The sequence below is a fragment of the Onychomys torridus genome, chromosome 7 (assembly GCF_903995425.1).
Source record: "Onychomys torridus chromosome 7, mOncTor1.1, whole genome shotgun sequence".
Lineage (NCBI taxonomy): Eukaryota > Metazoa > Chordata > Mammalia > Rodentia > Cricetidae > Onychomys > Onychomys torridus.
In genome coordinates, this window is record NC_050449.1 from 39094348 (window position 1) to 39110673 (window position 16326).

General features: G+C 51.7%; 1 protein-coding gene across 2 annotated transcripts in view; it reads left to right on the forward strand.

Annotated features, from left to right (window-relative positions):
- The window catches only part of Dscaml1 (DS cell adhesion molecule like 1), a 334350-nt gene that overhangs the window by 233366 nt on the left and 84658 nt on the right, over positions 1–16326 (forward strand). For both annotated transcript variants that reach the window (XM_036192440.1, XM_036192441.1), the window contains exons 4-6: positions 5461–5607; positions 12515–12793; positions 15621–15896. In XM_036192440.1, the coding sequence (XP_036048333.1) occupies positions 5461–5607; positions 12515–12793; positions 15621–15896 (702 nt within the window). The remainder of the gene's footprint in view (positions 1–5460; positions 5608–12514; positions 12794–15620; positions 15897–16326) is intronic.

Below are 16326 nucleotides of genomic sequence, written 5' to 3' on the forward strand. Positions count from 1 at the left end.
ACTCTCAAAAACCCAGAAGGGCTTCCTGGAGGAGGTGAGTGTACAGCCAGCATCAGACTTGGTCACTTCCTCCTTGGTGGTTAGAGGTTGCTCACTCCTCCTGGAAACCTCTGCTGAGTGTCTATACCATGGCAACCACTGCTATCACTTTGGGTGAAACAGGGTCCCACTGAGGGATTCTCACTAATGCATCAGGTAATCTGCCTTGGGTTGAAAGCATCAGTCTGGGTGTGGGTTGGAGACAGGCTCGGGAGGCAAAGGTGGAAACGGTCTGGGTTGGGAGCTGCAAAGCTTATCTTGTTTCTTGCAGAGGCTACGGCAGGGTCTGCACAGTTTACTCCCTCCCCCAACCCTCAGCCAGTCTCAGCCTCCTGTGTCCCTGGTGCCTCCCAGAGGGCAGAGAACAAGAGGCCATCCTCTTCAGAAGCTGGCTTCTTCTGTCAAGCCCTCTGGCTATCATGGAGTCTCCATCAATCAAGTCTCAGTAAATTCTGAAGCTGCAGGACTCCCTGTGGCACAGCGCTCTGACCTTCTGGGAGATGACAGGGAAGACACTGTCACCTAAACTTAGGAGGGGCTTGTTGTTCTCAGACTCCTGCTCCCTAGCCTAAAGAGGCATGAGGACATGAGTTCGGATCCCTAGCATCCACATAAAAAGCCAGGCATGCCTTGTGTACCTTAATCCCAGCACTGGGGAACAGAAACAGATCCCTGGAGCTCAGTGGCCTGACAGCTTAGTGGAACTGGTAGCTCCAGGGTGAGACATCCAGACTCAAATGAGAGAGACAGCAAGGACATGCTGATGTATGGATCTCTGGTCTTCACATGCTCTCATACTAATATGTAACACACACACACACACACACACACACACACACACACACACACACATTCACAAATGAGCATGCTTGCACAAGCCCTTACAGCAAGATTCCAGGATCCTAAGAAGCAGCCAAAAGCCAGGCCCACCTGTCTCCTTCATAAGATGCAGCCTTGAAGCCTGCTGGCTGGAGCCCCATATAACTCCCCCACATTCCTGAGACCACAACCTGTGTGTTCTGTCCATTCCTCATTCTCCTAAAGAATGGAATTGCCCATGCTCCGGGGTCAGAGCCCTTCCAACTGTTTCTGACTAAGGACTCCCCTCCTCCACAGGCTAGCATCTCCCAAAAGCCTATTTCCACCACACCCACAAGATTCTGGAAAGCTCCATGGGTGAAAATAGTGGACAAACATGGTGGAAACACTCCCCTGATCCTCTCCCTCCTCGGATGAATATGCAGCTCTGAGAGAGGACAGCCTGTGCCATGCCAGTGTCCCAGAGATGCCGCATGCACAGCCTGTGTGGCTTTGTACAGCAGAGACTTGCTGTTCCACAGCTCTGCAGGCTAGGTGGCCAAGGCTGAGGTGTGGACAGAGTTGATTCTCCAACAGCCTTAGAGAGGGGTCTTTCTGAGCTCTCATCTCCCCCAGGTCACTAGTGATCCTTGTCAATTCTTGTCTGGAGATGTATTGGTTAGTCCTCCCTACATCTCTCCAGGGCATTCTCTGCACCTGTGCACCTTCGTCTGCTCTGCCCTCTTCTTACCTAGCGTCTAACAGATGTTCAATAAATATTTAGAAGTTCTGTCAAGGCCACCAAAGAAGAGAATGACAAAATGGGCCAGGACAAGTCTTGTGATAAGGAAAAGAAGAAAAGGATGCACTAGCCACATTCACCACTTCCCTGTCCGTGAGCATGGTGACTGTGGTGCCATACGACAGGCAGAGTTCAAGATTAAGCAAAGCTCCCCATCCTGCTCTTCTAGCCTAAGCAAAAACCCACAGGGATGCTACTGGCATTCAGAATAGTCATCCACGTGTCCAGTAACGAGGACCCCACCAGCTTGATGCCAACACCCCCACTCATCCCTAGAGCTACTCAAGGCATTCCAAATGGCTGTGGGTCAGCTGCACTGCTTTCCTGAAGAGGGACACCTTTTAAGAGGAGGAGCCAAAGATGTAGACTATCTCAAGCCACCACCCCCTATGCCACAATGGCCATCAAATAGCACTGGAGGCCAGCATATTATTGAGTCCTGGCCTGGCTGAGGCCCACAACTAGCCATGTCTTCCTGGGCTCAGCACACTGTTCAAGGCTCCAGCTGTCCTCCATAGACTTCTTTAGCCTCCTGTCCCCAGCAGGGACTCCCCAACCCCCACTTTTGATTCTCATCAAGCGTGCAAACCATTGTAGCTGAGCCCCCCCAAAGGGATTATCATAATACCCCTGATTCTCCTCTCCCTCTCACACTGCGCATCTCTGGGCTGCGGCCTGCCTTTGTTTAAGTGGGAGCAAAACACTGTGTCTGGAGAGAGAGAGAGAGAGAGAGAGAGAGAGAGAGAGAGAGAGAGAGAGAGAGAGAGAGAGAAAGAGAGGGGGGGAGGGACGGAGGGAGGGAGGGAGAAAACACGCTACTGCAATTAAATATGCACAGGGGGAAGGGAGGGAAAATGAGGACAATGAAGGATGGGAAACATCCGATGCAGCAGCTGCTGGTTGCTATAGAAACCCAGATCCCCACCAGCAGCAGCATCACCCCACCCACCCTCCACTCTGGGTGCAAAATCCCAGTAGCACAGGGCTATGTGGGTACTGGGGTGCTGGCGGCCAGGACGCCAGGATTCAGGCTGACCAGGTATGGGGTACCTGAGGGCTGCTAACACTGCTTTGATGGCTTTCCTGGCTTCCCCCAACAACTCCCCCCCCATCCTCTGATCCACAGTGACACCCCACAGTAGCTCTGCACCCCAGTTCCAGTTGGCTTTCACACTTGATGTCCAGGGGGCTTTTACACTTGACTTTAGGATGTCACATCACAACACACAGGGGGCAGGGGGCTCTGACAGCCCCCTCCTTCCCTTTTTGACTTTCTGCATGGTGCCTGTCTCCCTGGTCACCCAGAGGAGGACAGCTGCTGGTGTCTGTGGGATCAGCCAGGAGAATGCCCAACAAGAGGCAGCTGGACCATGGGATGACCTAGATGACCCAGGAGTAAATCCACAGGGAAGCAGAGAAAAGTAACCAGCCAGGGTCACAAGAACATATCAGGGCTTTAGCTGACTGCGCTGCTTCCTCCGTCATACTATCTCACCAAAAATGTGAGCGCTGTGTTACATGAAGTCGGGGGTTTTTCTTTTCTACCTGGATCAGCAGAATGTGATGTTTAGGGCTTCACACTTGGTGAAAAGCCTGGCTGGTGCTGGCCCAGGGCACTGTAGAGAAGAGGAGAGAGGGAGGAGAAGGCAGGGGAAAGAAGAGAGAAGTGATTAGGAAGATTGTAGCTAGACCAAAATTCATTCAGAAGAGCCCAGATTGATGAAGTTATTTAAAGCCATATTGAAGAAATGACTATGACTATGAAGGGCTGGTGAGATGGTTGTGTGAGTAAGAGTGTTTGCTGCCAAGCCTGGCAACTGGAGCCCAGCCCCCAGAACACACGTGGTGGGAGGAGAGAACTGACTCCCACAATCTGTCCTTTGATCTACACACACACACACACACACACACACACACACACACACACACACACACAAATCAATAAATATTTATTCAAAAGAAGCGCAGAGAAACTTTTCAAAGATATTGTCAAGAACATTAAACTTGTCATCCTGCAGTTTTACAGCCTCTGAGGAGGAAAGTGTCTGGCTTTCATCCTCACCTCTTGATGCTCAGAACTGAATTTATGGACCAGGGAGGTGTTTATTCAGGAAACTGCTTGCCTGAGTTCAATCCCCAGAATCCATATAACAAAGACGCTGATGTGGTGGTGCTCACTAGTAATCCCAGCTCCAGAGAGGTGGAGACAGGCAGGTCCCTGGAGTTCACTGGCCAACCAGCCCAGCCTACAGGGTGAATCCCAGGCCAGCAAGATACTTTCTCAAAAAAACAAAACAAAACAAACAAAAAACCAAAGACATTAACAGATGCTGAGGGGCAGTACTCAAGGTTGTCTTCTGGTCTACAAGAGCGTGCATATGCACACACACACACACACACACACACACACACACACACACACACACACATCACCCCTAAGTGTATGCTTGGGGCATGCATGAAGGGTGAGCCATAGCTAGAGCTCTTCTTGCTGGGGTAGGGGGAGAGACTGCGAGCCTGCCCCAGGTAGAGGGAGGTAGACCTCTGTAAGATCCAGTTTGTAGGATGTAGTGTTCATCCTAGAGCCTGCCATGCAGACAGACTCATCTGATGGTCTCACATCACTCCCCTACCCCGACTATCCTTCCTGGATAAGCACTATTACTTAAGTGGAGTCCAGGTGTGGCCCCAGTCTGTCTGATCTCTTCTGTTCTCAGTAAGCATAGTCCTCGGCTGCCACCAGCCACTCCCCAACCCAAGGCCACCTCTTCCCTTAAATCAGCTCTCATCAGCTCAGAGTCAGGTTTCACTGGGGAACCTACACAAAGAAGGCCACTCTCCTGTGGACAGGTTCAACAGCAGCAACCTAGTGAGTGCCCCACGGCCGGCCTACTCTGCTTCCCTGTCAAACCCCAGCAGTGATGGTGAGGCAAGAACAGTATCGACTGCTGGTGATAACTATGTCTGCCTCTCCACAGGCCCAGGGCAGAAAGAATTTAAGCTTGTGTTTGGCTTAGAAGGAAGCCTGGGAGTCAGAACCCCCAAGTTCCGGCCCATGACTGACTGTGGTCCAGGCCAATCTCTTCACTACACATTTGTTTCCTCCCCTAAAACAGAGACCAGCAATTCCAAGGGCTTTGTTTGGCTTGATATAGAAGGAAGGCTGAGAGTCAGAACCCCTAAGTTCTGGTCCAGTGATTTATGGCAGTCTGGGCCAATCACTTCTTCCACTAAAATGGAGACCAGCAGTTCTAGGAGCCAGTGCGCGATGAATGAGGACGTTTTGCAGACTCTTACCGGAGGGTAGGAAATGAGAGGACTCCTCCACACCGTGGGAGCACTTTCTGCATGCAGATGTTTGATATATCCAACCTATGCAGGCGTATCTGCACTTTATTGTATGTCTAAGACTCGGGGGGCTAAGCAATGCCCAAGATAGCACAGTTAATAAGTAGAAAACCCCAATGGAGACACTGATTTCACTCGGTCTGACTCTAAAGCCCAATTCTTGTCAGGTGTGATGGCGTATACTGCAATCCGTACTTCAAGACAGAGGCAGGAAGGTCCTGAGTTTGAAACCAGCCTGGGTTACATAGTGACAACAGTGGGGGCGGGGGGGGGGAGTACCAACATTTCTGCTTGTCATTGTGTTGGTGTGTGGTTAAAAGCCTTGTCTATTGGCCATGGCACACCTGTGAGGCCACACTGCCTCATCCCTGGTTTTCTCTACTGCCTAGGCTTAAGATGGCTCCAGGCAGGCCACCTGCCAGTCAGAACTGCCTCAGCCAGGAGTAACAGGCTCTATCCGGTTGTGTCTCCAGAAAACAGGTTTTCCATCACGTCACACGGTGGGCTGTACATCTCAGACGTGCAGAAGGAAGACGCTCTCTCCACCTACCGCTGCATTACGAAGCACAAATACAGTGGGGAAACTCGTCAGAGCAACGGGGCTCGGCTCTCTGTGACAGGTAGGCGGCTTTCCCGGGGCACACTGACCCTCCATGAATATGGGATGCCCTATGTGTCCACTCTGAAAAAGAAAGTAACAATCGTGGACAGAGATACCCCTGGGCTAGTCTTCATCCAGCTTGGGTCAAGTAGCTATTGGTGAAATTATTAAGGCCACTCCACGTAGTTAAAAGGGAGGTTTATTTTGTGGGGTAACTTACAAATGAAGGGGTAGGTTGCAGGGTCTGACAAAGGTATAGCGCAGTCAGGCAGTGTTCTCTGGAGAACTCTGCTCGGTCTACCTCCAGCGTCCAGGGGTCCCGGAACCAAGAGCGTGACCTCCTCTAGATCCTCGGTCTTCCGCTCCCTCCTCTGCCCCGCCTTGTGGGCGTGACCATTACCGAAGCCTCAATGGGGGTTGGAACTTCCAGGCCAATGCTGGGATGGCTATCCACTACAAGTAGCCTTGATGTAAGAGCTTTTCTGGAGGTTTCTTCAGTCCAGGAACCACTGCCAGACCACACCTGGCTCTCCTGGAGGATTGAAAACGTTTCCATGTGTCTGATTTAAGTTTTGGTTCTCAGGCAGAATTACCCTCTCCATTCCCTCGGCCACCGCCACTTCCTCTGTTTGCCATCCTTGTCAGGAAACTCATCATTAAAATCTGTAGGGTTTTTTGTTTCCTTGTGTCTCTAAGTATTCCCAAAGATCCTGGGTTTTTTGTTTGTTTGTTTGTTTGTTTGTTTGGTTGGTTGGTTGGTTGGTTGGTTGGTTCGTTGTTTGGTTGGTTGGTTGGTTGGTTGGTTGGTTGGTTGGTTGGTTGTTGTTATTGTTGGTGTTGTTGTTGTTGGTGGTGGTGGTGGTGGGGTGTGTGTGTGTGTGTGTGTGTGTGTGTGTGTGTGTGTGTACTTTGTTGGAGGCTACCTCACAGCATTGGAGAGCATGTATAACATAAATGATAAATGTAACTAAGAGATTCTTGTTCTGGGGTGATTGTGGTGTCTGAGGAAAGATGGAGGATGTGTGCTGCGCCCTGTGTATCAGGTAGCCCTCCATGTGCTGCCTGGTCAACATCCACAGCCCTGTGAGGTGTGTGTAATGTTCTGTATTTCCTACGGGAGTCCAGTGGCCTGCCTGAGCTATTGAACCAGTTGGGAGGCCCAGTCAGAATTCACACTCTAGTCCCTCTGGCTGTAGTACTCTTCCGCTGAAGGCAGGGAGGGTCAGCAGAACACCCACACACCACCTCTGGCAAAGAAGGGGAAAGGCATATGGCTCCCTTCATAAAGCTTTCTCCACTAGTAGCTCCAAGTTTTTGACATCCATCCATCCATCCATCCATCCACAGACAGATGTTCTTACATCACCTGTACAATGCATACTGAAATTTTCCCCACACTGTCACCACAGGCTCTGATACTTCCTTTGCAAGGGGAGGGGAGTCTTTTAGAGATGGCTGACCTGAAACATGTGGTGATCTTCTTGTCTCAGCTTCCCAAATTCTGGGATCACAAGCATGTGTCATCACACCAAGTTTCTGATACTTTCTGCAGCATAGGTTTTGGTGTTTGTCAGGTTTGATCCAGTTTTGTCTTTTTGTTTTCTGAGACTGAATCTCATCAAGTCTGAGTCTTCAGACTGGTGTGAGGATGCCCTTGAACTTCTGATTCACCTGCCTCCATCTCCTGAGCACGGGGATTATAAATGTGCCACCACTCTGGATTGATGCTGTGTTGAGGGTCAAACCCAGGACATGCTAGACAAGCACACAACCAGCTCTACATCCTCAGCATCTAATGTTTTCTATTGCATCCCATGCTATTTTGATTTTTCCCAGTGCTGATTGCAACCCACAGAATGGCGATCACAACTTCCTGGGGGCTTTTGACCTGTAGTTGAAGCATCCCTGCCTTGAGGAGGTGGGGATGGAATGGCTTTTAGAGGGAGAATGAACTGATAGAACTTCACTTTGGGAGGATTCAAACCACGATGTAATGCCCCACTCCAGGCCCTATGGAAGGACTCAGCCCCTCTGCCTGCTTCTGCCATCTGTAGCTTGCAGAGGTCAGCCTTTATCAAGGGGTGACTCCCCGGACCCCATCTCACCTGCCCAGCAAGATAAAGAGGACAGAAATCGGGAGGCAATAACCAGGCTCCCCAGTGTGACCCTCGTGTCTCTGATGTCTGGTCCTGTTGTAGCACACAATAGGTACCAAGTAAACATTTATGGCATTAATGAGCACCAATGGAAACTGTGCTTCTGTGTGAGGGGAATGACACTGGGCCAGAGCAGAGACCATTTGGTAGGACTTTTGGATCTGCAGCCAATTCAGAGTGTGCTGCATTGGAGTGGTTTGCTTCCAAATTACCGGGCCTTGTTTGCATGGTGTTTTGCATCTCATTTGCATGCTTCTCATACAGTGCAGGGGTGGGAGGCCCAGAAACCTTCTCTTGCAGGCTGCTTTGCTCTCCTCCATCAAGCACTTCATTCTCTGCTCTGATGGTTGGATCTCCAGCTTTGGGGGTAAGGTGTGAGAATTAGCAGGGTCCCTCAAAAGAACAGATTCTAGAAGCTGGAGGCTGTGCCAGCTTTTCTCTTTCTTGTCCTACACCACCATGGTGGGTAGAAGGCACAGTAGGGGAACAGTAAGAGAGAAACCATGCCCCCCAGGACTCAGACATAAGACCCTACCTTAAGGAACAGAGGTCAGATACAAAGGTGAACCCCGGAGGAGAGGGGCCTGGGCTCAGAGGGAGTAGTGGCCAGGAGAGGAGACCTGGACCTGGACCAGAGAGACACAGAGGCAAAGGGAAGTAGAGGACAGGAAGGGAGATGCTGGAGGGAAGGGAACAGCGGGGAGGGAGACCATGCAGTGACACAGGGCCCTGATGTGATAGGATGTGACAAGGCAGCTTGTCTGCAAGCTGCTTGTCTCTGCAAAAATGCAAGTGATATAAGAGGGAAGTGGGGAACGGCATCAGGAGAGCTGCGACCTCCAGGCTCACCAGCTCACCGCCCCCACTACCCCTAAGCCCAGCCTGTCCTAAGGAAGTATCTGCTCCATCAATTCTAAGGCCAGGGCCGATGAGGTCCTGAAAGGATTCCCCTCATACAAAGGTGAGAGGAACCAGAAGCGGCTGCCCCTTGGGCTGGAGATGGTGCAAGAAGGCAAAAGGCTCCTTGTGAGCTGTGCTACCAAACATCCCATAGAGTCTCCGACCTCCACTCCCTGGTCTGAGAACCAAGAATGGCAAATACAGTTATCTGGGCAGTCATAAGAAGGTCACAGGCTACAGTGTGTGGAGTTCAATGGTACCTGATGCCTGTGAAGCCTCCAGAAGTCAGGCTGCAGCTTTGGCAGGGAGAGCCGCATCATTACCCTGCTGTTTCTGCACTGTTCCCCTCCTCCATTCCTATCCCATTCCCAAGGCAGGGACAAAAGTGGGCAACTTTTATTTTTCTGTTTTCTAAGTCAAACAGGACAGTTACAAAGAGTCTAAGTCTCCCCCAAATCCTCCAAGATAACACCTGCCCCACATGACTTAGGGCTTTCTAGAGAGTTTCCCCCAAGCATTCAATGGAGCACTGGCATCCCAGACAACCTAGTATGGGCCTCCTCACCTTAAGACAGAGATTGAGGTCCAGACAGGATATAAAACCAGCTTCCTGTCCCCCAACACATGCAGGACAGTCATGGAGTAGACACCATGTGCCCTGGTTCCAGCCTTGACCCAGACATCACAGGACATGCTAGCAGCCTGACCTGGGGCACCACAACCTCAGGCAGGGCTATCTGTCTTTTCCCAGCCCAGTGCCCATGCTGGCAGCGCCTAGTCCCCCAGGATGTCACGTGTACACCCCATGGCCCTTTACTTCTCTGCTCCCCCGTAATGAAAAAGGCTTCTTTTCCCTGCTACCACAACCACCACCCCCCCTGAATTTAATTTCACGCCTGGGCCTCAGTGATTAATTCTCTCCCCCTACCTCCTCCACCACCCTGGCAGCCCCTCCGCTTGTAAATTCTGCCCTGTGCCATGGAATTTGTGTATTTCGCATCAATTAAGTGTCACATTGAGTAATTCTTCTCTGGCACTGGCTCTGTTGATCCCAACCAATCAACCATCCCCACTGGGGTGGGGGAGGGGAGAGGACAGTCTGGCACCGGGAGAAGATGAGCATCAAATGACAATCACCGCTGCATCTGCACCTCCTGTGCCTGTGAGGCACCGTAGCATGCATCCTGCCGTGCGTGCCTAGGAAAATACCATCAGACACAGAGGTACCATAGTCACCTCCGCTGTGTGCAGAGAAGACACCCAGTGCAGAAGTCATGAGACTCACCCAAAGTCTCAGGGCAGACTAGAAAGCACATAGGGCTGGCATTTGGGCCTTCTGAGTCCCAGCCACAGGTAGAGACAAAGAAGAACCTTCTGGAAAGTCTATCTCCCAGAAAGACTCCAGGTCTCACCTCTCTCCAAGGGGCAAAAGAAAAGAGCAGATGGCCCCACTGGTGAAGGGAGTGTGGGGGGTCACAAGCTCCCCTGTTCACCCCCGAACAAGATTGAGCATGTTAGAGTCTTCCATCTGGGGCCCCATCTGCTGCACAAGGATATGGACAACCTGCTTTCAGAACTCTGATCTGCCATGTGGTTCTGAGCTGGTCCCCACACTTCTCTGGTCTCAGCAACCTCATCTCTCTGTGTTCTCTGAATGCAGCTCTAGTTCATAAAATCCTCAGTGTGGAGTTTATCCAGCAAACTCAGTTCACTGGCCCATCTTCATTCCTGAGTGTCCACGCGCGCGCACACACACACACACACACACACACACACACACACACACACACACACGAGAAATGGAAGGTTCAACAGGCAAGAACCCTGCTCCACGCTGGCCACAAGAGGGATATCACAGGTCAACACTGCCTCAAGAAGCCTGGCTGTCTTCTGGGAAGATGGATGCCTGGCCTGCGGCAGCTGCCATTAAAAAAAGAAAGACAGGTAGCGGCAGTTGTGGCCTCAAGGGGCAGACAGCAGGCTCAGGCCAGGGGCTGGGGGAGGCCCCTTTTCCATCTATGCTCTTCGGCTTCCTGAAGCTTTGCACCTGCATATATTATCTGTTCAAAAATAATAATAATAATGTCCCATTTTTTGTTTTGTTTTGTTTTGTTTTTTTAATAAAAAGAAAAAGAATTGTTTGAAAAGGATAGAAGAAAAAGGAAGCTCCATGGGAGTCCAGAGAGAGGGACAGCAGTTAGGGCGGAGGTGTGACTGAGAAACCGCTGAGGCTGGCTTGGGATCAATGAGTCAGAGTGGGCTGTGCAGAGCAGGCTGGCTGGATGTCTGGGTGACCCAGCTTGCCTAGGTGTGGAGTGAGGCTAGGACAGGCCACAGCCAGAGCTGGGTTGTAGACAGCTTTGAGAGAGTCAATCTAAAAGCCAGATCTGGGAGCTCGTGCCTGGGAATCCCTGCACTCAAGAGGATAAGAGGGGAGGGTCGCCAAGCACTTGGGATAAGCCTGGACTGCTAAGCAGAGAGCAAAGAAGGGTGTGCTGGGGAAACCTGGGGATACAACTCCGTTAGTAAAGTGCCTGCTTCTCATAGAGGATGCCCTGGGTTGGATCTCAAGCACAGAATAAAGTAGGCATGGTGGCACATGCCTGTAATCCCAAGACTCATGGGGCAAAGGCCAGATGACCAAGAATTCAAGATCGTGGGGCAGTAAGATGGCCCAGTGGTAAAGGTGCCACCAAGCCTGACAACCTGAGTTAGATCCCTAGGGCCCATACAGTGGAAGGAGAAGACTCAACTACTGTAAGGAGTTCTCTGACTTCGCCGGGCGGTGGTGGTGCATGCCTTTAATCCCAGCACTCGGGAGGCAGAGGCAGGCGGATCTCTGTGAGTTCGAGGCCAGCCTGGGCTACCAAGTGAGTTCCAGGAAAGGCGCAAAGCTACACAGGGAAACCCTGACTCGGGCGGGGGGGGGGGGGGGAGTAGTTCTCTGTCTTCAACACATGACCCATGGCACATGAATACTCGTGTGCTCAAAAGTGCATACAAGCACATGCACTCACTCTCACACACTGTATTAATTTTTTTGAAGTTCAAGGTCATCCTTGGTGATGTGAGTTTAAGGCCAATCTTGGCTAGAAACCCCGTCTAAAAAGAAAAAAAATGGAGGTGTGCTATACAGAAGAAATGGTGGACCCTTGACAGCAGAGATGGGACCCGAGGGCCAGAATCCCAGAAACGCCTGCCCGTGAAGAGTTGGACTCAGAGAGTAGACAGGAACACTCATAAAGGACCCGGACATCTCAGCCACTGGGGCTTGGGTCTTCCACCATCTGGGGTCACAGGTTTCACTGGTGCTGGCTTCTCTCGGCTTTACTCCTATGCTGTTCTGGTCTCTGACACATGAACCAGTCACTCTGAGCCTGCCCAGAATATGAGCAGAAGGCAAGACAAGGGATCAAAGAGCTGACTTAGGCTCAGAACCAAAACTTCAAGACAGGGCAGGGTGCCCCAACCGTTCACCCATTTTTCAGTTATCTCCAGTCTGGTTTGAGGCCCAGACAGAGGCCCACCGACAACTGCACAATGTAGATACCACTGTCAAGTCCTGAGACCAGGGTGAAGACAGCTGTCACACGTGTCCTCCTTTGTCATTCATTCTGACCCTATGGTTTTGAGCTCTGCCATGTCCTCAGCCATCCTCACAGCCTGGCTCACAGCATGGTTCTCAGGGATCAGCCTGGTCTAGGCACACACATGGAGGACACATGCACTCCTCAGGAAATGCTGCCACCCTGGAACCTGCTCTCTGTAAGCATGGGGAAGGGACTTCTGTCTGGAGGTCTTGCTTCCCTCACCTTACTCCTATTTCCTCCGCCCAGGATGGTCTCAATTACTGATCCTCTCTTCTTGCAGACCCAGCAGAGTCCATCCCCACAATCCTGGATGGCTTCCACTCCCAAGAAGTGTGGACCGGCCATGCAGTGGAGCTGCCCTGTGCTGCCTCTGGCTACCCCATCCCTGCCATCCGCTGGCTCAAAGATGGCCGGCCCCTCCCTGCTGACAGCCGCTGGGCTAAGCGTATCACAGGGCTGACCATCAGTGACCTGCGCACTGAGGACAGTGGCACCTACATCTGTGAGGTCACTAACACCTTCGGGTCAGCAGAGGCCAACGGCATCCTCACAGTCATCGGTGAGTCAGGAGCCTTCTGCAGCCCTAGGAGACTTTGGGAGTACCAACCTCTGTGTGATGGAGTACCATGACCATGCAGGACCTGCTCCTGCTTCCTGCTACCCCAAAAGGACCTCCTAGTGGCTAAGAAGGCAGATTGTGGCTTGGAGAGGCCTGCCTTTCAGTCCTGGTATCACCAGCAGTACCTGTGATCTCCAGTCACGTAGTCTCTCCAGGTGTCAAGCAGGCTATGGGGGGTGGGGAGGTCTTGTGGGGAGCTCATGAAAGGGAGAGCTCCTGGGCTTGTTAGAAGAAGGCTGTGTCTGGCTGAGAGTGTCAATACTGATGTTAATCCACAAGGCAGAACTGTGTCTCCATCTAGGGTGACAGTCCAAGTATTTAAGAATAATTGGCAAAGGTCCCTGATCCATCAGACCAGACATTGAGCAGAGGCAGCCAAGTCAGCTGCACCTGGAGCTGCCATGGATATGGAGTCTGCTCTTTCCCTGTTCTTCCCAGCACAGAGCCTGGGGGGTCCAGAGAGCTATGGGAAACAGGAAGGCCCTTAGACCTCTCCTGTTATCAGCCCCAGAGGGCAGGCAGAGGCAGTGAAGACAGAGGGGCTAATGCCACAGAAGTGTCCAAGGTCATCTCAGCACCATCCATCCTGACTCTTCACCTGGCCTGTATCTGTAAGATGCAGAGGCTCCTTTGAGGTCTAACAGCCAGAGTTTTCTGCCAGCCAGGTGGCCAAGGGGGCTAGGATCTGGGACCCATGAGGACCCCTCTAGGTGTCAGGCAGCCTTAGCCTGAGCCCCTGAACATTGTACTAAAGAGCATGACAGTTCCCTAAGGTCATTTCAGTTTAGCAAGGCAGGAATTACCTAGGGTGACTCTACTCCATCCTCAGCAGAGTCCGTTATGCTGTAAAGGTTGACCAAGGTAGCACTCAGCCCCTCGCCACCTTCTCATGAGACCCTCAGGTGTGCCACAGACACTGCAGAACAGCTGCTGGCCTTCCAGCCTTGCATCTGTCTCCCTGGCCAGATCTGGGCTCAACATCCTCCCATGGCCCAGAAAGCCCTGACAATTTGTGTGCATTTACCCACAATGTAGACTGGGGGTTGTCCCCCACGTGCAATTACAGTGACACTGGAACAGAAGGACCTCCCATGAACTGCTCCAGGACAGCGAGGAGGCAAATGCTTAGAAAAGTGTTGAGAGCCTGCCCCAGGGGACTAGGGAATCGTTGCTCTTGAGCAAGCAGCGGACAGAAAGACGGATCCTAACAGTGAAGGATGGTAACAGCACCTCCCTTCTTGTTCTAAACATTGCCCAAAAATTTTCAGCTAATCCAGGTGCATACCTGTGATTTCAGGAGATAGACAGGAGGATTAAGAGTTCAAAACTGCTCGCAGGCTATGTCACATCCTGTCTCAAAAGCCAAAACAACAGAGAGAGAGAGAATCAGGAGGTCACGCCTACCACAAGCTCTTAAAATACCAGCATGGTGATTGGTATTCACACCTGCCCTGGTGCACATCAGTAAGCAGACACACATACAAACACAAGCATGAGCATCCAAAATTTACACACTCATTTCCCCAAATTCCCACATAGTTTTGGGTCCATACATCTGCCCCAATACACGCTTCCCCTCACTATTCCACACTCCTCAGATCAGCTGCAGACCACCACTTCCACAGTGTCCACATGTTCATACCCACAGTGTGCGCGCGTACACACACACACACACACACAGTGGCTTGCTAGAGGCTCAGGTTCAAGAGGAAGTGGTACAACCTTCTCTCATTCCCCCTAGGCCTGCCATCCCCTCCTGAAAGGTCCCTGGGTCCCTCCACTCTTGCAGCCTGAATTCCTGCACAGGAGCCCTCAGACACAGAAATCAGTGAGGGGCCTGTCACGGGTCCATCCTCCAGTCAATGATACTCACAGTCTGAGTCTTGGTGGGGATATAATGCTGAGGTTGCCTCTACTTCCAAGTGTCCACCGTCCCAAGGATGAGGAAAGGGTGATGAAAAGACAGGCTGCTCTGTATGGCATTGATTATTCCCTGGTGGGGAGACAGGAGAGGGATTTAAAATGGGAGGAGAGGTGAAATCCAGGAAGACTCCCTGAAAGAAGTGACAGGAGATCAGCAGGAATTAGGCAGAGAATTCTAGGCCTAGAGCTTAGGCTCAGCAACCAGAACAGTCCAGGGAAGACAGGAATCACATACAGGTCATTGATGTTCTAGTTTTATAACCTTAGTGACAGGAGATGGGAGCGGGTGCCTTGGGCCTCTGAGAGCTTTGGATACCATGCTGAGTTTGGAGGATCCATGAAAGTTCTCAGAAGGAGAAGACTGTAGCAAAGAGGATGATTGATGTGAGGCAGGGAAGTGATGGAGCCCCAACCACATACAAAGGACACCAGGCTAGCAGCAAACAGAGGCTAGTGGCCTGAGTGGGTATGAGAGGCAGCAGACAGGAAGAAATGTGCCTTCTGGTTTCTGGGTGTCATGTAAATCAAAGTCCCAGGCTTCTGGGTGAGTTAAGAGAGCCTTGAAGCTCTGCCTAAACGGAGGGACCCACCTTAGGGAAGTAGAGGCCATTGGAATAAGGCATTCCTCAGAAAATCCCGGCTCATACCTACATGCCTCATAAGTAAACTGAGGCCCAGAGCAGGGCATTTCCTAGTCCCAAATCTCACACAGGTGTGTTTGAATAGCCAGACTCTGTGACCTCTGTCCATCCAGCCACAGGCCGTCACAGTAAACTCTTTGTATCTTTTTCCTCTCCTCCTACACCCCTTTCTGCCTTCACACCTGCCCCACCTGGCCACTCAGACCCCCTTCATGTGACCCTGACACCAAAGAAACTGAAGACAGGCATCGGTAGCACGGTCATCCTGTCCTGTGCCCTGACGGGCTCCCCAGAGTTCACCATCCGCTGGTACCGCAACACTGAACCGGTGCTGCCCGGGGAGGTCATCTCCATCCGCGGGCTCAGCAACGAAACTCTGCTCATCTCCTCGGCCCAGAAGAGCCACTCAGGGGCCTACCAGTGCTTTGCCAGCCGCAAGGCCCAGACAGCCCAGGACTTTGCCATCATTGTGCTGGAAGGTGAGTGAGTGTGGGTGGCAGGGCAGAGTGGGGCTGTGGTTCCCTGAGAGGTGCTGCCCATGCTGGGAGGCATCTGTCCAGTGCTCAGGGCACACACGGCAGGCACCATGCCCTCCTATCAGCTTTGCAAGAGCCCTGTGGGGAGGTCCTTTTTAATGTCCCCTCTTTTGAAGTTCAGGAAATCGAGGCTTTGGTCACATGGCCCGTAGACAAGGTTTTTTAACAATATTATTATATACTAACCTTGGTCCTCAGCAGTTACTAGTGCTTTCTTGGTAGAGGGGTTTCTTTAGAACCCCCAAGATTCTGGGTTTTCCGGAGGAATCCTTTCCGATCTGTGGCCTCTTCTCAACAGGCTGTCACCAAGCAGGGGTCTCTGTTTCCACCCTATCCTCTCTCCTCTTACAGCTGCCTCCACTCAGGGTCCCTC